The sequence below is a fragment of the Euleptes europaea genome, chromosome 4 (genome assembly GCF_029931775.1).
Source record: "Euleptes europaea isolate rEulEur1 chromosome 4, rEulEur1.hap1, whole genome shotgun sequence".
Lineage (NCBI taxonomy): Eukaryota > Metazoa > Chordata > Lepidosauria > Squamata > Sphaerodactylidae > Euleptes > Euleptes europaea.
In genome coordinates this window covers 8,744,020-8,765,319 of record NC_079315.1, presented here as the reverse complement: position 1 = coordinate 8,765,319, position 21,300 = coordinate 8,744,020, and the positions used below count along the sequence as shown (strand labels likewise).

Sequence of the window (21,300 nt, the reverse complement as noted above, 5' to 3'; positions counted from 1 at the left end):
GGCAAGTTACATTTCTGTTAAGAGCTCTCTCAGCCCCACCTACCTCACAGGGTGTCCGTTGTGGGGAGTGGAAGGGAAGGAGATGTGTAGATCCTTGTGAGCAGGTGCTGATGTTCGTGCCTAGTAGGGTTGCCAACCTCCAGGTACTAGCTGGAGATCTCCTGCTATTAGAACTGATCTCCAGCCGATAGAGATCAGGTCACCTCAAGAAAATGGCCACTTTGGCAATTGGATTCTGTGGCATTGAAGCCCCTTCCCTCTCCAAACCCCACCCTCCTCAGGCTCCACCCCCCAAAATCTCCAGTTATTTCCCAACCTGGAGCTGGCAACCCTAACAGCTACGGATTTGGTTGTCACCAACACTGGTTTAAGATTTGGGGCAGAGTTTGAAGGCCGAGTGTGCTAACAAGTATAAAGACCAAAACACTACAGGGACCTCCCTGCCATGATTTCCAGTTTGACATGGAAAACCCATAGATCTCTGCCTGATCTACATGTTAGCTGGGACCGGGAACACGCCCCCCACATGCTATAGTGTGTTGTACCAGCTGCCAACCTCCAGGTGGAGCCTGGAAATCTTTTGGAATTACAGCTGATCTCCAGACTACAGAGATGAGTTCCCCTGGGTCAGAGGAGGTTGATTCTGCTTCTCGCTCAATGCTGATTTTGTAAATCCGACCTTTAAAATGACTATTCACGGTCCCGATGCAAGAGGAGAAAGTCAAACAAATTCCACCACCCCCACACACCTGCTCCTTCGGTCCTTCATTTGCATAGCCATTAGCAATAGTTGTTTGCATAGCTAAGCCGCGGCTGGGATTCTGCATGCTTCCTTCAGTGAATGCTTCAATGCGGGGGGCGGAGCAAATACTAAAGGTCGTGTTAAAGGGGCTCTTAAGAAATGCGAAGCAGGTATGCGCCGGCTTCACAGTGACATCTGGAATGACGGTTCAGCGTGAAGAACTAAAAAATATATATATGCGGGGCACTTCAGCCTGGAACACGCTGCTAATTACCAAGCATAAATGGCCTATCCGTTGGGCTATCTGTGATAGGTAATGCACACTGAAGTTAGAAGTGCAAAGGCCGAGAGGAAGAGAAGCTTACAGGTTTCCTTTTGGGAATCCGAGGGCGCTTTCATGCATCCTGAATAATGCACTTTCAATGCACTTTCAGCGCACTTTGCAGCTGGATTTTACTGTGCGAAACGGCAAAACCCCCTTGCAAACGCTTGTTAAAGTGCACTGAAAGTGGATTGAAAGTGCATTATTCAGGATGTGTGAAAGCACCCTAAAGTGTTCCGAAAGAGCACCTGGGAACTTACAGGTTGATTTGTCTGGCGCTGGAGGTGTTCTCCTCAGGCAGGCCAGATTTTTTTTGAGGGGGGGGGGATTTTACAAGCAATCCAGAGCCACAAGCCGCACCACTGTATTCGCCAATCAGTCTCGCTTCATCCTTTTGATTTAGTGATTCGGCAGCTCGAGCCTCTGATTAATTAGGTATTCCTTTGATTCATCTTCGGGCTTTGCAAGCCTCTAAGGAAACGCCGAGGACAGAACTCCAGACATTTCACCGCAATCCTGATGAAGCCGGGAGCCTCATATTTCAGCCGCCAGAGCTTTTAAGAATGATAAAACTCGTTGTAAAACCCCAAGAACTGGCATCTGTAGCTCTGCCTTCCCTTCCTGATTGACAATTAGGAGAAGCGCTGGGGTTACTCCCAGGAGCCGGTGCTATTTTATATCTGGCAAGGACTGCAGAATTGGCCCTCCAATTGCTATAAAGAGGGATTTTGATTCCCACTCAGATAAATCAGCACCACTTTTAAATGGATAACAGCCAAGACCGTCCTTCTCAGATGCTAACACCATAGCTAATCGTGTCCGCCACGTTTACCAGGAGGCATCTGAAAACAGAGGCTGAGAAATAAAATACTAATTATCAAAAAGACAGCAGCGTCAACCAAATCGTTAATAGCGGCTTATCTCTTGTTATTTAAGCAGTGGTCTTCACAGAAACATATCTCCCATTTTAAGCCAAACCAACTACAACAGAATTCTATCCGTCTTTTTTTGGAAAGGCCTTGCAGTACATCTCGAGGAAACTGATAAATAAATAAATAAATAAATAAATATTGACAACTGCATTTAAAATAATGGTAATGATCCTGCTTGATTTGGGTTTCTGGCAAGTTTGAACGGTTGTTACCAGCTGTTAAGTGTTTGTATCGATTCATATGGTTTTATTGTTTTCACATACATGTCTGAATGGTTTATGAAAATGCAAAACGAGCATTTTGTAACCAACTGGATCATTAGGGCTGCCAGGTCCCTCTTCGCCACCAGCGGAGGAGCCTGAGGAGGGGTAGGGCTTCAATGCCATAGAGCCCAATGGTCTAAGCGGCCATTCTCTCTGGGGGAACTGATCTCTATCGACTGGAGATCAGTTGTAACAGCAGGAGATCTCCAGCTAGTACATGGAGGTTGGCAGCCCTATGGATCACTTATGATTTGTGCCCTATGTAAAGAATCCTCCCCCCCCCCCCGGTCATGTCGCAGCTGACTTAGGGTCACCCTGTAGGGTTTTCACGGCAAGAGACATTCAGCATTTTTCTACCAGTGACAAAATTGTATTATTTACTCCGCGGAAGCATAAGAAGCGGACGACAAAAGCATTTCCCCATGAACGAGCCCTCTGTCTTGTCCATTTGTTTTCAGGGTAGGGGGAGTATAAATTAACGGTTTGACATGTCATTACCGACGATCGTATTTGACATAATGAAGTTCTAATCGCCTGCATTTGCGCAGCGTCCATGCGCCAGGTGCAGGGATGATGGACCACTCAAATCGTCTGGCGAGAGTGCCAAACTGGGGGCCCCTTATTAAGGACTGCACATGTTTATTAATTTAACAGCTTGTCTTAGGCTCTCCCCATCTGCTCGTTTCCAGTGGCTTCTTGCCCTAACATTATTTCAGAAGGAAAAGTGTATCCAAACAAATTTGTGGACGGCGGCCCGGTTCCAAGAGCAGAAAGGGGTTGCCACATCAGGCCAGAGACAGGGAAGTCCGTTTGAACGTGGCATCCATTTCTCCTGGGTTTCCAGTCTCCAGTTTGACTCTACCTGTGAATTCTGCATTGCCAAGTGTGGTTAAGAGCGGTGGTTTGATTCCCCACTCCTCCACATGAGCGGCGGAGGCTAATCTGGTGAACCAGGTTGGTTTCCCCACTCCTACACATGAAGCCAGCTGGGTGACCTTGGGCTAGTCGCAGCTCCCTTAGAGCTCTCTCAGCCCCAACTGACCCTAGAAGCTCAAATGACTAAACTTAGGCTATCATACTTTGGTCACATTATGAGAAGACAAGCGTCACTGGAAAAGACAACCATGCTATGAAAAGTGGAAGGCAGCAGGAAAAGAGGAAGACCCAACATGAGATAGATTGATTCAAAAAAGGAAGTCATGGCCCTCAGTCTGCAAGACCTGAGAAAGGATGTCAAAGATAGGACATTTTGGAGGACATTGATTCATAGAGTCACCAAATGTTGGAAGTAATTTGACAGCACTTCACACACACACACACACACACACTACATTGAGAAGCCAATTATTGTAACAGTATGTCCCACCATGATTTTCAATAACAGATTTCAGATGGGCAGACATCCAAGGTGTAGCACCTTTTGCAAAATACAGACATTGTGAAGGAATTACATACAGCTGTGTATGGAATGCAAGAGCAATATTATTAGGGGTAAATGTATAGTGCAGTATCTTATTTAAACAAAGGAAAAAAGAATTGGAGGTTCAGATTTTAGGTTAGCAAAGGAACAGAAAACAGAGGTGATCCAAAGTGAACTAGATACCTATGGACATAAAACTTATGCAGCAAAATAGAGATACACAGGATTTTCCAAGCGGCGCCTTATCCATGGAGTTGAGAAAACGCTTCATTTTTTGAATCAAAGAAGGTTCGAAAGAAGCAATAAAGTAGTCCATTTACCAGCAAATCAATTGAAAAACAAGCAGAATAAGAGTTATTCCACCTTTCAGGAACAATGATAGTAATATATCTACCTCCAGTGAAACTATGTTGAGTGAATTTGTACACAGTATTATACCAGTCCTTATCTATCAGTGGATCCAAACATTATTAGACATGTCTTGAATAAGGGTAAAGTACCCAAGATGAAACAACAGGATGTAGATGCACGAAGCAATTCCATAACAGTGGAAGATTCCTTATCACCCAGTAGTTCTGTTTATGAGAAGAAGAAGAAGAAGAAGAAGAAGAAGAAGAAGAAGAGTTGGTTTTTATATGCCGACTTTCTCTACCACTTAAAGAAGAAACTTAAACTGGCTGACAATCACCTTCCTTTTCCCTCCCCACAACAGACACACTGTGAGGTAGGTGGGGCTGAGAGAGCTCTAAGAGAGCTGTGACTGGCCCAAGGTCAACCAGATGGCTTCATGTGTAGGAGTGGGGAAACCAACCCGGTTCATCAGATTAGCGTCCGCCGCTCATGTAGAAGAGTGGGGATTCAAACCCGGTTCTCCAGATTAGAGTCCACCACTCCAAACCACCGCTCTTAACCACTACACCACACTGGATCTGTATGCGATTATACAAAAAAAATCTATCAAACAAACAAGCTGATGATGCAAACAAGTAGTAGTGTTGGTTTTTATACCCCACTTTTCTCTACTGAAAGGAGTCTCAAAGCGGCTTACAATCTCCTTCTCTTCCCGTCCCCACAACAGACACCTTATGAGGTAGGTGAGGCTGACAGAGTTCAAAGAGAACTGTGACCAGCGCAAGGTCACCCAGCAGGCTTCCTGTGTAGGAGTGGGGAAACCAACCCAGTTCACCAGATTAGCGTCTGCCGCTCATGTGGAGGAGTGGGGGAATCAAACCCGGTTTTTCAGATTAGAGTCCACCTCTCTTAACCACTACAGCACACCGGCTCTCTCTAAGCATGAATGTTTTTTACCAGGGAGGCAAGGGAGACGTCTGTATTTTCAGCCTGACTGTGTGGATTATATTTTATTCTTGTTTTGCTTTTATTGTTCTTACTGAGGCTTTCTACGGCAAGCCGCTTTGGGAGAAGAAGAAGCGGAAGAGAAAAATTTTATGTCAAAGAATTCAATCAATACAAGGGCTGAAAGACTGAAGTCAAAAGGGCAGGCTTAGCAAGCCTCAGGTGTCAGGGGAGATGCATTGCAGGTGACTACCTAGCAGAGAGGCCCGATAGGAGTCCTGTACATAGCTGCGTCTGAAGTCTGCAAGGTCAGAACCAATCCCAGGAGAGGGGCTGCTTGTGCTGATTGGCTGCCTCAAACAGCCAATCGTTTTGCTGGTGGAGAGCCAGCATGGTGTGGTGGTTAAGAGCGGTGGTTTGGAGCGGTGGGCTCTGATCTGGAGAACCGGGTTTGATTCCCCCACTCCTCCCCATGAGCGGCGGACGCTAATCTGGTGAACTGGATTTGTTTCTCTGCTCCTTCACATGAAGCCAGCTGGGTGACCTTGGGCTAGTCACAGCTCTCTTAGAGCTCTCTCAGCTCTACCTACCTCACAGGGTGTCGGTTGTGGGGAGGGGAAGGAAAGGTGATCATCAGCCGGTTTGACTCTTCCTTAAATGGTAGAGAAGGTCGGCATATAAAAACCAACTCCTCCTCCTCCTCCTCCTCCTCCTTCTTCCTCCTCCTCCTCCTTAGTGATGGAGCCTGACTCTCTAAACCAGTGGTTCCCTAAGTGGGCAGGACCACCACCTGGGGGGCAGTGGGATTACCTAGGGGGGCACTAAGAGGCAAGAGGGCAGCAGGGGGGAATAGAGGTGGGCCCCTTCAACTGTGTTGTTCACTAATTTAAAATAGATCAAGCTATGGCACCATGCTGGCAAATTTGGTGGAAATTATTGGAATTCTTTTCCAGACTTTGAAGAGCTGGTACCACTCTATGAATCATCAGTTTTGTTGAATAAATTTCAACTAAAAAAGTTTTAATTTGATTTTGAATAGACGTGCAATTAGTTGTTACTGTTTTGAAATTTTATTGTAATCATCTTCTTTAATGAGTCACGCAAACCCCTATTTTGAATAATGCTTTTTATAGGCTGGGGTAGGGGGCGCTGGAGTTGAGTTGGTGGAACCAAGGGGGGGGTGGCCCGAACATTTTGGGAACCACTGCTCTAAACCGTGGAGGACAGCGGAGGCCCCAATGAGTCTCCTAACGTCAGCTGAGGAGAGTAACAAGAAGAGGGATGGGACAGATCCCTCTCTGTCAAACTCATGAAAAGAGAAGCACAGCTGTGTGTGTGTGTGTGTGTGGGGGGGGAATCCAATTGTTTATCGAACAGCCCCAGGAATGGAGTGCTAAAAGCAAGCAAGATGGATGGGGCTGCCAACTCCCTCGTTCTAGCATTCCATTAAAAGCTCTATTGGCAAACAGCAGAATAACATGCATGACAGGTGTGGCTTCCTGGGTCAAGAAGAAGAAAAAGAGTTGGTTTTTAGACCCCCCCCTTTTCTGTGCCTTTCAGGAGTCCCAAAGCGGCTTACAATCACCTTCCCCCTCCTCTCCCCGCAGCGGACACCTTGTGAGGTTGGACAGGGCTGAGAGAGTTCTGAGAGACCAGCCCAAGGTCACCCAGCAGGCTTCATGTGTAGGAGTGGGGAATCCAGCCTGGTTCTCCAGATTAGAGTCCTCCGCTCTTAACCACTACACCCACGCTGGGGTCTAATCCTACAAACCAAAAGGGGACACAAGCATTTGGACAGCTGCAGCGACAGTTGGAATAGAAGGCTGGCTGGTACTCACCCAGAATTTGATGCCGCTGGTCTCAGAGGTAGAGCATCTGCTCGGCATGCGGAAGGTCCCAGGTTCAATCCCCGGCATCTCCAGTTAAAGGGACTAGGCAAGTAGGCGATGTGAAAGACCCCTGCCTGAGACCCTGGAGAACCGCTGCCGGGCTGAGTAGACAATACTGACTTTGATGGACAAAGGGTCTGACCCAGTAGAAGGCAGCTTCATGTGTTCATGTGCTCATGCGCCTTCATCTGTGCGTGCTCACCCTGCTTGCAGCATGTTACGGTCAAAAGTCACACCAACCTTGTGGCTGTTCCACAGTATTATTATGCTGGCATAACTCTCAGCCTTTGCCCTTCTCGGCACTGTGTGGGTTCACCCTGAGCCCAACTGTGGGAGACAGTGAAGGCAACTATTGAGGGAGGAAGGGTTGTTAAGGAGGGGCAGGGACACGAGAGAGATATCCGTAGCTGTTGCTTTTTAAGGCATGCGCCCCTCCTTCCTAGTTTACCTGTGGGGAGGGGGGTCCACTGTACTCGTATCCACAGTGGGTGGCCTGGACTTCCTTAGGCTTCTTCAGGTGTGCATAATCATATGAACAATGAACATTAATTATAAAAGGACCAGCCTTATAGATAAACTTTACATTTTTAGTATAACCGTATGGTTAGGCAGAAGAAGCCCACCATGAAACGTGTCCAAAACGATCTAGGCAACACGTACTGGAATTCTTCTGTCTTCGAACCTGGAGACTTTTCTGATTCATTTTGCACAACAGTCCACAGTACAGCAGCATTTTGCGCTATATATATGACTGTCGAGAAGTTGCTTATTGATTGTTGAAAGTTGTTAACTGACTGGATACATTGTATATATTACCACTGGTCCGAAGTACGGTTTTCACCGCAGTGTCTTTCCCCGTTGTATTTGTCGTAGGTGTTTGTACTTCACATTGTTTTGTTTCTTGAGTGTCTTGCTGGTATTGGATATATTCAGTATTTTGTAATTACATGTGCATATATTTAATATCGTTATTTGAGTGCTGTTTTTTCTGCCAACCCCACTACAGCACTGAGCCCCCTTTTTTGCCTCGTGTAGTGGTTAAGGGCAGCGTGGTGTAGTGGTTAAGAGCGGTGGCTTGGAGCGGTGGTTTGGAGGGGTGGACTCTGATCTGGAGAACTGGGTTTGATTCCCCACTCCTCCACATGAGTGGCGGAGGCTAATCTGGTGAACTGGATTTGTTTCGCTGCTCCTATACATGAAGCCAGCTGAGTGACCTTGGGCTAGTCACACTCTCTCAGCCCCATCCACCTCACAGGGTGTCTGTTGTGGGGAGGGGAAGGGAAGGTAATTTTAAGCTGCTTGGATTCTTCCTTAAGTGGTAGAGAATGTCGGCATATAAAAACCAACTCCTCCTCTTCTTCTTCTTCCTCCTCCTCAAGCACAAGGCCTGTAAGTATTCTGAGAAGATCAAGAGTTAGCAGTATACTCTTCCTCAGTTTGTTATCAGACCGGGCTGCTTGGCAAAGGGCCCTTTCCCCAGAGTTCCTGTCACTGAGTTCTCACATGAGTTCTAATTGTGCCCAGCATATGTCCAGAGAAATACAGCCCCATAGCATGCAGGGTGGCTGAGGAGGACGGGCCGGACCTGTACCTCACAGGCAGAGGGGAGGAGTGGAGCAAGGGACTCAGGGACCAGTGTGTGTGCTAAGTGCCGTCAAGTCTCTTCCAACTCATGGCGATCCTATGAATCAATGTCCTCCAAAACGTCTTGCTCAGAACTTGCAAATTGAGGGCCGTGGCTTCCTTTATAGAGTCAGTCCATCTCGTGCTGGGTCTTCCTCTTTTCCTGCTGCCTTCAGTTTTCCTAGCATGATTGTCCTTTCCAGTGACTCTTGTCTTCTCATAATGTGACCAAAGTAGGATACTTCAGTTTAGTCATTTTAGCTTCTAGGGTCAGTTTGGGCTTGATTTGATCTAGAACCCACTGATTTGTTTTTTTGGCAGTCCACGGGATCCGTAACACTCTCCTCCAACACCACATTTCAAAGGAATCTACTTTCTTCCTATCAGCTTTCTTCATTGTCCAGCTTTCACATCCATACATAGTAACAGGGAATACGATGGAATGAATTCACCTGATCTTGGTGGCCAATGACACATCCTTACACTTCAGAATCTTTTCTAGCTCCTTCATGGCTGCCCTTCCCAGTTCTCCACATTAGAGTCAGCCACTCTTAACCACCACACCACTGCGGCTCTCTGCACAGTCTACCCTGTCGATTTTTTTTGATGCCATTTAAAGACATTTTGGTTCACCCAGACTTCGGGTGACGCTCAGGGTTTTCCTATCCCTTTTTTAAATCTCTTACAAGCTCCTTGATACTTAGATCTTGAGCAGTGGAACTGCTTAAGCCTAGTGCTTAAGGGACATAAGGACTGAAATAAATTCCACAACTGCCAGTGCAATTTTAGGATCCCTGCCACTCAATAAAAAGGGTACTACCTCAGACACAGAAAGACCAGGAATAATGAGGAATAAGACGAGAGGAATAATGTAACACAATCTAAGAATCTCATAAAAGGGACATTCCGATAGCAAACGCGCCCAAGAATCAATTGAATCATAGGGACACGAGCAGCTTCTTGATGAATAAGGTAACTTAAAATAGCTATCTTTCATAACCATAAAAGACTGAGATTTAATCTGGCAAGGAAAAAAGGTTCTCAAAAGGCACGGGACTGTCAAAAAATAAATATATGATAGCAAACGTCCCGGGGGAGGAACACCGAAAAACAGAGATGAGCGAGTGTGACGAACAGGAGTCACCGTGCTAGCATAATCAATCTCCTTAATACTTTTTTTATTACGGTAAAAGCCTCCAAATTCTCGGATTCACTAATCATATCTGCGGATAAGCCAATCAGGTTTTTCGCACGTCTCTTCACGTGTGTCTCCTGATTCGGCTGTGAGTTTGCAGCGCGCAATCAATGCGACAAGCTGCCTCGGAAATCTACCGGACGAGAAGGCAGGACGGAACTGGCTGTGCTGTTCCACGAACGCCCCCCCCCCGCAAAAAAGCTGTATTGTTTGTGAATACTAAGGATGGCACTGGAAAATTAAAACCATTAATTGGGAATATAAATTCTGCAGGAAAAATCTTGACAGCTGTTAAATGGACATTGGACAAGGTATATACACCCCCAATGAGCGAATGGCTAAAGAAGCTGGTGAAATTAATAAATTAAAAAGCGCCCCTAAGAAAAGATGATATTGTGTAACTTTGGGTACTTCTGTCAAAGGCTCGGCCGAGCAACGCAATCGAAATAACGTTGGCTTGGATTCAAAGTGGCAGGAAAGGAAATCGGCGAGAACCCAACAGCGCTTTCCTTCCACTGCACCCCCTTCCTCTGCTGGTCAAAAAAGCACGGCGATGCATTTGTTATGAGTAATTAACACAACTCGCAGCAGTAATCTCGCAAAGGCAATTTTCTTACTGTTATGTGAATTTTATTTCCATTTCTAACTGTATCTGAAAAATTTAAAAATGTTAATAAAACATTTGTTAATTACTCTGCATATGAAAAGTTCTTTAACAATAATAATAAGATTTGGGACTAGTTAATGGAAAGAAACCCTTGAGACACTTGCCGTTTTCTTGAGCTTCTACGTCAGAAGGGCATAATTTAAGAACATAAGAGCACAAGAAAGGCCCTGCTGGATCAGACCAAGGCCCATCAGGTCCAGCAGTCTGTTCACACAGTGGCCAACCAGGTGCCTCTAGGAAGCCCACAAGCAAGACAACTACAGCAGCACCGTCCTGCCTGTGTTCCCCAGCACCTGATCTAATAGGCCTGTTCCTCTGATCCTGGAGAGAACAGTCATGACTAGTATCCATTTTGACTAGTAGCCATAGATAGCCCTCTCCTCCATGAACGTGTCCACTCCCCTCTTAAAGCCTTCCAAGTTGGCAGCCATCACATCACCCTCTCTCATAAAAGTAGAACGCAGGGTCATCTGCTGAAGCTGGAGGGTGACAAATTCAAAACAGATAAAAGGAAGTATTTCTTCACACAGCGCATAGTTAAACTGTGGAACTCCCTGCCCCAGGATTTGGTGATGGCTGCCAATGTGGAAGGCTTTAAGAGGGGAGTGGGCGTGTTCATGGAGGATACGGCTATTCATGGCTACTAGTCAAAATGGATAGTAGTCATGACGCATACTTATTCTCTCCGGGATCAGAGGAGCATGCCCATTATGTTAGCTGCTTTGGAACGCAGGCAGGACCATGCTGTCGCAGTCGTCTGGTTTGTGGGCTTCCTAGATGTACCTGGTTGGCCACTGTGTGAATGGACTGCTGGACTTGATGGGCCTGGTCTGATCCAGCAGGGCTTTTCTTATGTTCTTATTATAATTATAGTATATATAATTATAGTAGGTGCTGTGGAACACAAGCAGGGTAATGCTGCTGCAGTCGTCTTGTTTGTGGGCTTCCTAGAGGTACCTGGTTGGCCACTGTGTGAACAGACTGCTGGACTTGATCCGATCCAGCATGGCCTTTCTTATGGTCTTATTTTCTCAAGAAACAAAGGGAAGGGAAAGAAGAAGAATGTGACCATCCTGACACTGCAAAGAACAAGCCGACAAGCCCCAGTCTCCCCTCTGCCTCAACCTAGCAAAACAGCCAGCAGAAGAAGCAATTTCCTGGCTGCTAGAGAAAGCCCTCTCAATCGCCCGAGGAATTCATCCACATACAAATAAGCATAAACAATCCCGTAAAATATCGGCCACGGAATAATGTTTGCTCTCCTCAAAGTAGGTTTAAACTAGTGTTTAATGGTGCTTCGTATGTGCAGCTAACATTTTTTTAAAAAATATTTCTTTTTAATTAATGGGGAGTACAGAAATAGAACCAACATTAATTGTGGGCGCTGATTCAGTGCCCGGCTCTGTTTGGAGATTTACAGGGCCGCTACGGCGTTTCCATACAGAGCGGTGGGCTGAGGCAATTACCTCGTAATGGATAGTGACACTAATGCGCCAGTAAACTAGGAGAGTTTACACACTCCTCAGCGCTACTCTCGGTGTACAGAGGGACAGGGGGAAATGCATCACGGACATAAATAATCTAGGTTAATGTCAGCACTGGTGAACTTTAAAAATAAACTCCCCCCCACAACAAAATCCAGGGTTACGAATAAATCCAGCCATCGAAAAGTGGCACATATTCGCAGCAGAATCCCTCCAAGTGTAATCATTTATTCGTAATATGCAGAAGCAACACGTTTATTTGCACTCTGCTTATTCAGAGAAGTTTCACCGGAGACAGCAAGGCCTCAGGGCCAAATAGGGTGGCCGGGTCCCTCTTCGCCACAGGTGGGAGGTTTTCTGGGGCGGAGACTGAAAAGGGCAGGGTTTGGGAAGGGGAGGGACTTCAGTGTCATGGAGTCCAATGGCCCAAGTGGCCATTTTCTCCAGGTGAACTGATCTCTATCGGCTGGAGATCAGTTGTAATAGCAGGAGAACTTGAAGGGCTGTCATATAGAGGAGGGTGCCGAGTTGTTTTCTGTTGCCCCAGAAGGTTGGACCAGAACCAGCGGGTTGAAATCAAATCAAAACCGTTTCCGTCTAGACATTAGGAAGAATTTTCTAACACTTAGAGCGGTTCTTCAGTGGAACAGGCTTCCTCGGGAGGTGGTGAGCTCTCCTTCCCTGGAGGTTTTTAAGCAGAAGCTAGATGGCCATCTGTCAGCAATGCTGATTCTATGACCTTAGGCAGATGATGAGAGGGAGGGCATCTTGGCCATCTTCTGGGCATGGAGTAGGGGTCACTGGGGATGTGGGGGAGGAAGTAGTTGTGAATTTCCTGCATTGTGCAGGCAGTTGGAGTAGATGACCCTGGTGGTCCCTTCCAACTCTATGAGATCTCCAGCTACTATCTGGAGGTTGGCAATGTTTTGATGATAGAGCTGTGTAAGGATAGAGCTGTGTAAGGATGATTGAATCCTAACAAAGTGTTGGTGGCTGAAGAAGCAAATTAACTGCGATAAACGTTGTAATTCCGGAAGGCGTTTTCCATCTTGTTATTTCTGCAGAACAGAGGGTTGTCCTCCCCCCTGTTTACAACCTATTACCACCATCTCGCAATCGTTTGAACTCTGGGGTTTGCACAGTCTCCCCTTTCTGCAAGCAACCTTGTGAAAATCTATTTAGACTTGGTTTAATATTATTGGAACTAGATTTCTTGGAGTTCCTGTTTTTTTCTACTCTATGTAATTTGCTTGTTTTCTATCTGTTGTATGTTATTCCACTTGCTTGTTTTGTTTCTCTACACTGATTACAAATTTTGAAATTATTGGAATTGAGCTGTGTGCTGTTTTTCACTTTGTAACTTCCTTACAGTACAGGTGATTTTGTTGTACCAACCTCCAGGTACTAGCTGGGGATCTCCTGCTATTACAACTGATCTCCAGCTGACAGAGATCAGTTCCCCTGGAGAAAATGGTTGCCTTGTCAATTGGACTCTATGGCATTGAAGCCCCTCCCCTTCCCAAACCCCGGCCTCCTACTTAGATCTAGAGGACGTGGCAGGGATGCTTGAAACACAAGCCACACAGCACAGACGTGATAAAAACAAAAACCTTTTATGAGAAACCATATAAGAAATGAAGGAGACCAAGTTGGCGAACGCTTGAATGAAGGAGACCAAGTTGGCGAACGCTTTCAAATCTAGGATGCTAGAAAAACATCTAGGATGCTAGAAATGCTGTAAAATCTAGGATGCTAGAAACACAAGCAACACAGCACAGACGTGATAAAAAAAAATTCAGTACAACCCTTGACGAAAAACCATACAAGAAATGTTGGCAAACACTTGAATAAAGGAGACCAAGTTGGCGAACACTTTCAAATCTGCTTCAGATCTAAAAAACGTATGTGTCTTAGAATATTCAGCACAGGACATGGGACCATACACTGTAACCACGCTGTGGCTAGTTCATGAACGTTCTCCGAGGGGATGGATTAAGTTGACAACTCACCCTTAAATGACTGCCTCTCCAGATCAGAGTCTAAAGGAATCGGAGGAGCAATGTAGGAGACCTGGCCGTGGTGTGCTTGCCCTGTGGACAAAAAACAATACATGAACTTCAAACATTCATCTGACAAGGATCTCATTTCAGCATACAAAAGAACATAATTGTATGGGTTGTTGTTGTTTTTTTGCCATCTTCTGGGCATGGAGTAGGGGGTCACTGGGAGTGTGGGGAGGAGGTAGTTGTGAATTTCCTGCATTGGGCAGGGGGTTGGACTAGATGACCCTGGTGGTCCCTTCCAACTCCATGATTCTACGATAGCCATAATTCAATTCAAATTAATTATCTAGTACATTTTTATCCCACCCTTCCTCCTGAGCGGCATCCACCGTGCTCCCTTCTCCATTTTAACCTCACGACAACCTACCCTGTGAGGTAGGTTACGCGGAGAGTGTGTGACCGGCCTGCAGTCACCAGCAAGCTTCCATAGCAGAATGGGGATTTGAAGCTGGGTAAGAGCATGGTGTAGTGGTTAAGAGCAGCGGACTCTAATCTGGAGAACCGGGTTTGATTCCCTGCTCCTCCTCATGAGTGGCAGACTCTAATCTGGAGAACTGGGTTGGATTCCCCACTCCTCCACATGAAGCCTGCTGGGTGACCTTGGGCTAGTCACAGTTCTCTCAGAACTCTCACCGCCCCACCTGCCTTACAAGGTGACTGTTGTGGGGAGAGAAAATGAAGGTGATGAACCAACTCTTCTTCTTTTTTCTTCTTCTTCTAGATTAGCAGTTCCCAACCTTTCTGGCACGGTGACCCACAAGTCCAAATTTACTTAGTATGGTGACCTATCCAGGGATGACCCAAGGTTTTTGGGGGCCCTAGGTGAACTATTACATTGTCGCCCAATCTAGTTCAGCATTCCATTTTCTGCAGTGGCTAACCAGATTTGTCGAGAAACCAACCAGCATCGCACAAAGGACGCAGCTGCCCCCGCTATGAACCCCAAGCAAGTGGATTCCAACATACACATACACAGTGTACGGAAGTTACATTCCAGCCTCTGACCGCCCCCTCCTTCTTCATTAGTCCCTCTAATCCCCCCTAAGATTCTCACTCACTCAAGTGACCACCAGGGCACCTTTTACTTTGTCAACATGTATATGCAGTGAAGAAGAAATACCAACTAATATATGACATGGAAGATACCGTTTCCCGGGTCAGATCTTGGTTTCCAAAATATAAAAGACAGCAATGGAAAGGGGTGGGGAGGCCATTAGGGAGGGCTGGTCTTGCAGCCCATTTTCAGAGTTTTTGCGACCCATGTTTGGGTCCCAACCCACACATTAGGAAACACTGTCCTAGAGCCTACCCCGGCACCCTAGCCGCTATACAACTCCGGCACGATTAGGTTGTTCCCACTGTTCTAACAGTGAATTGCCCCCAATTTGAAAGGCCAGCACAGATATCATTATGGATCATGATGCCACCTGTCCCCGTTGTCTTGCACCAATTCCCTCCACCCAGTCTCAGGACGGTACGATATCTATAGGGCTGCCAGGTCCCCCCTCTACTCCGGCGGGAGGTTTTTGGGGCGGAGGTGAGGGAAAGATCGCGCGCGCATGCGGCCGCACCAACGCGATTGCGTCACTTCTGGTTTACACCCGGAAGCGCCGCATCACAAGGGGCCTTTTACCACTCAAATTGGGAGTTTGAGTGGTAAAAAGCCCGTTGCGATGCGACACTTCCAGGTGTAACCCTGAAGTGACTCGGCGCAGCGGGCAGGAGCGCATATTACTCGCCGACCCTCAGCTTGTGGGCAGGCAGCCAGGTGGATTGGCGGGGGTTTGCCCACCACCGCCTGGCACTTGGCAACCCTAGATATTTAAGACCTGACAAATCTTAGTAAAAATGCGCAAGCAGTTCTGAACTGGGCTACTGACCAACAGAGGTAATAACAAATGACTGGGTTAACCTTCTGCCCTTTCACAATCCCTAAATATAATTTTTTTCATATGTTTGCCTGGTTTAAAGAGACATGGGAGAGAGCTAAACATTTATTCACTTAGTACAATTTTATTTCACCCTTCCCCCAAGGATATCAGGGCAGCTTCCATTGGCTGTCCCTTCTTAGGGTTGCCAACCTCCAGGTTCTTCAAAACAAAACAAATCACAGCACTCTCAATATTTAAACATGCACAGTTTATAGAAAATGAATCATACTATAGAACATGACTAACTAACCTATATGACAACATGCAAAGATATGACTAAACACACAAGAGGTACTGAACAGCAACTATGTACAATATATACAAAAGAGAACGTGACCAAATTAGCCAAAATGGTCAAGATGGTCCCACAATGTCCTGATAGTGATCATAGGTACATTGTGGGATCAGTACATTGTACCATTTTAAAGAGACAGAGAGTGAAAGCATGAGAAGGGAGGAAACAAAAGAAGGTGGGAGACAAGGAGAAAAACAGAGAAGGCGAGATCGACGTGGACACGAGCGTTCAAGAAACTTAAACAATCCGACGGTTGCAGATCCTCAGTACGGAAAGGCTGAATTCTGACCTCATACAGCAGCTGTATTCACACGTATTTGCTTCCTAATTAAGCTTCCTGCTTTGTATTTACATTTAACATAAATGTGTTCGCTAGGAGACTTATTAATGACAGTCCAATAAAGGTATTATAGTCGCAACAAAAAATGTTCTCCTTTGGATCAGTGACAGATGGTCGAAGTTGCTGCAATAAGTAGTCATTTTCATCGGCACGCAAGCTGTCTAAGAAGGCTCAGCGCCGCTGTAAAGATGCTTATTTGGTAGGAATACATAATTTCCTCAACGGGGGAGAGAGAGAGAGAGAGAGAGAGAGAGAGTGGTGCATGCAGAAACTTATTTATATTAAAAAATATGCAGTTATCATTCACCTGTTTTCCATAACGATTTACACGGCCGTTAATCTCTCTTCTATACGGGGAAAGTTAATGATACATAGATGATGACAACAGTTAGAGTAACCTTCCCATTTCAAATAATATTTGTGCGGTAATAAAAAAAAGCAGTTGCTCCCTCTTGCGAGGCGCATTGAAAGTAATTAATACCGTTCCCCATCGACACCGTGCTGTTGTTGCTGCGAGCGGTTCGCCCCCCCCCCCCACATCGCCCCCAAACCACCAGCAAGAGCGGAGACCTGCTGCCGCTTCTGCTCGGTTTCTTTATAATGACTTTCAGGAGTATCCCCCCTGCTCGCCCTGCCAGCATCAGCGATACACCGAAAACAACTCTTCAGGGGGATAATACATTCATAATGCATCGGGAAAATAATGCCTGCGAGTAATCTGCTATAATTTCATCCTCCGCCCTGCGGTTGCTTTTGAAAATCGGCAGCACGAGGCAGGGGTGGTGGTGATATGCTAATTCTTTCGGTATCTAGACATCAAACCCATTCGCCGCTCAGACGTTCCAATTCCAGCTTTGCAGACCGAGGGGTAAATCCGGAAGATCCAAATGATAACTTGGAAGGGCAAGCGTGTCTACTCCATTTCGTTCATCTATTTATTAAAAACATTTATATCCTGTCTTTCCTTGTGGTTCAAGGTAGCTTACAGTAATAGTAAAAAACATTTGGGGAGGGGGTGTGGCTCAGTGGTAGAGCCTCTGCTTGGCATGCAGAAGGTCCCAGGTTCAATCCCCAGCATCTCCAGTCAAAGGGACTAGGCAAGTAGGTGATGTGCAAGACCTCTGCCTGAGACCCTGGAGAGCTGCTGCCAGTCTGAGTTAGAGTTGCCAACCTCCAGGTAGTAGCTGGAGATCTCCTTCTATTACAACTGATCTCCAGCCGGTAGAGGTCAGTTCCCGTGGAGAAAATAGCTGCTTTGGCAATTGGACTCTATGGCATTGAAGTCCCCTCCCCAAACCCTGCCCTCCTCAGGCTCCACCCAAAAAACGTCCTGCCAGTGGTGAGGAGGGACCTGGCAACCCTAATCTGAGTAGACAATACTGATGGACCAAGGGTCTGATTCAGTATAAGGCAGCTTCATGTGTGCATGTGTTCATGTGACATCATTGTTCTGGGGAAACAAAATGATGCCACTTCCGGGTTTGCAATGGAAGTGAAGTCATGGCATCTGCATGACAATGATTTTTCCTTTATTGTGGTGGCAGGGGGTCAGGGACTGCGAACCTGAAGCCTGGCAACCGTAGGTCAGTGGTGGGAGCTGGGTTATCCCCTGCAACTAGAGTTGCCAGGTCCCTCTTCTCCACTGGCAGGAGCTTTTTGGGGTGAAGCCTGATGAGGGTGGGGTTTGGGAAGGGGCGGGACTTCAGTGCCATAGAGTCCAATTGCCAAAGCGGCCATTTTCTCCAGGTGAACTGATCTCTATTGGCTGGAGATCAGCTGTACTAGCAGGAGATCTCCTGCTAGTACCTGGAGGTTAGTCAACCGTATGCAGTCACTATGGCTTAATATATAAACAAAAAGTGAACCAACAACACCAAAATTTTTAAGATGCAATCAGTATATAATAGATATTTGTTACTTCACAAAGACAAACTTATTTCCAATTGCAACTTGTGTGCCATACAACAAAAATTATAAAGGACTATACAGGTAAGTAAATTAAAGACAGGGATCCGGTAAAGTATCCTGTTTCAAAGTCAATTATGTGATAGTCCCAAATTATAAATCATTTTTTCTGCTCATCTGTCTTTGTTCTTTTTTGCAGGTTTCTGGTGTCCGTGCTGTACCGTTGTCAGTAGTTGAAGACTTTCAGCATTTTATGCAGTCTTCTACTTCAATGATTTTTCTAAATAAACCATTAAAAAAAATTATATTAAAAAATTATTTGTTTTTACATAGGTGTTATTGGCAGTTAATACAGAAATAATATTACTGCAGCACTTTCAAAGATCCAACACAATAAAAATAAAAATAAAACGTAGAATAACTCACCGAAACTTAAGAAGGATCATAAATAAGCACTGGCACATTGTCGCCTCTCTTCCAGGTTGTTCGGTACCACCACTCTTGGGGTATAGGACAGCATCCCTAAAGGATCACTTGGTGCACACTGATAGAATCGATCCCCGCATGGTAACAAACAGACGAGGCCACTATCGCTGTGGCTCATGTGTAATGTGTGCCTATGCCATGCCAGTTAAAAGTTTCACTTGTGTACAAACTGGATTCAAATTTGAGATAAAATCATACACAGATTGTAGCTCTGAAAAAGTGATCTACGCCCTTCTTTGCCCGTGCCAATTAATTTATATAGGCAAAACTATTGATCGTTGAAATTAAGGATTGGAGACACAGATCGCGCATTCGTAATTCTGTTTTAGTCGCGCTGGTCGTTTCCCATTTCATTCAGCATAAGCATCAGGATAACGATTTAAGATTCTTTGCCTTATGGCAGTATCAGAAAAAGCGGTTTGCCAAGAGAATATAGATAAAATTTTAAGTCAGCAGGAGACCCGCTTTATTACTATGATGAATACGGTAATCCCTAATGGTCTGAACACCAGACTACTCTAATGGCCAGAACGCCAGACTGTGACTACTCAGCCTTTCTGTAATACTGCCCTTGCATTAATTATTGTAACTCGCTTTCCCCATTTAAACTTGGAAGTTTGCTTTCATAATTATCCAGCACAAGGTTGTTGAAACATTGATTGTAAAACATGTGCTAGGATCCATGCTAGACGTGAAAAAGAAGTCGGTGAGTTATTCTACGTTTTATTTTTATTTTTATTGTGTTGGATCTTTGAAAGAGCTGCAGTATTATTATTTCTGTATTAACTGTCAATAACACCTATGTGAAAACAAATAACTTTTTTATATAAATTTTTTTAATGGCTTATTTAGAAAAATCATTGAAGTAGAAGACTGCATAAAATGCTGAAAGTCTTCAGCTACTGACAACAGTACAGCACAGACACCAGAAACCTGCAAAAAAGAACAAAGACAGATGAGCAGAAAAAATGATTTATAATTTGGGACTATCACATAATTACTAACTGAAGAAAATTGACTTTGAAACAGGATACTTTACCGGATCCCTGTCTTTAATTTACTTACTTGTATAGTCCTTTATAATTTTTGTTGTGTGGCACGCAAGTTGCAATTGGAAATAAGTTTGTCTTTGTGAAGTAACAAATATCTATTATATACTGATTGCATCTTAAAATTTTTGGTGTTGTTGGTTCACTTTTTGTTTATATATTAAGCCATAGTGACTGCATACGGTTGACTAACTATTATTTTGCGGTCTAAGTTGAAATATTGTTAGTACCTGGAGGTTGGCAACCCTACCTGCAAACCACCCCATGAGCCACTGCTTCATTCTGATTTGAATGTTAGCTCAGAAGCATCAGCTTGTCACAGGCCTGTGGATCAGTTCAGATTGATCCCCCTCTCCAAAGTACGCAGCGTCCTTGGAGTTGTTCAGGCCACCCACCTTAAAGCTTGATTCTTCTCCTTCTTGGTTAATTAAACCTTGCCAGGACAAATTGAGAACACCTCTGACAAGCATAATTAATACCTCCACGGTTCAGGGTCATTTTCTGAGGAAATTAAAATGGATGATCATGTGCCTTTATTGAAAAGGCCCTCACTGGTTAAAGAAGACCTGGTAAAATGCTAACCTGCCTTCGGGGGAGAGGATGAGTCCAGCAATTGCCCGTGTTCTCATAATGTCCTTGATTGCTTCATTCCATTATATATTGAGAAACTACTTGAGTGTCAATGAGTACCCTCCTGAATCATGACAAATTCTTTGGATGGCCTTCAAGTCAGTTCTTCTGAGAGCCCCAACTTGCAAGGAACTGACCCACAGGAACTGGGGTACTTCTCTTCAGAGAGCACAGAATCTCCACAGATAGAAGGATACCATGGATGATACCATGGTTGATGGGAGTCAGTCATTGACAGGACCATGAGAATTAACAGAAATGAACTCCGTCTGCAATCACCCAGCGTGTATCTTCCAACAGGGTGATAAAAACCATTTCAGTCAAATCTGGATTCTCCCCTTGACTGTTTTCAATCTGATTTCTGACCTGGTTATGGGGCAGGCACAGCTTCGGTAGTACCGGTGGAAGATCTCTGGCTGAAAATGGATTGGGCAACTTGTTCCTTTTAGATCAGGGATGTCAAACATATGGCCCACGGGCTGGATCCGGCCCCTTGAGAGCTCTTATCCGGCCCGCGAGCCAGCCACTCCCATAGACTTGATCTGGGCTGGCGAGGCATGGCCCGGGCCAACCAAGTGACATTTACTTCATATCTGGCCTTCGTAACAAATGAGCTTGACACCCCTGATTTAGATCTTTTGACGTTATATATTGAGAAACTACTTGAGTGTCAATGATACCCTCCTGAATCATAACAAATGTTTTGGATGGCCTTCAAGTCAGTTCTTCTCCACTCCGGAGAGTCCCAACTTGCAAGGAACCCACCCG

The 21,300-nt window shown here is 45.4% G+C and overlaps 1 protein-coding gene across 9 annotated transcripts in view; it reads right to left on the bottom strand.

The window, feature by feature from the left end:
- The window catches only part of ADGRL3 (adhesion G protein-coupled receptor L3), a 496,674-nt gene that overhangs the window by 234,034 nt on the left and 241,340 nt on the right, over positions 1-21,300 (bottom strand). For all 9 annotated transcript variants that reach the window (XM_056849204.1, XM_056849205.1, XM_056849196.1 and 6 more), the window contains exon 5: positions 13,843-13,923. In XM_056849204.1, the coding sequence (XP_056705182.1) occupies positions 13,843-13,923 (81 nt within the window). The remainder of the gene's footprint in view (positions 1-13,842; positions 13,924-21,300) is intronic.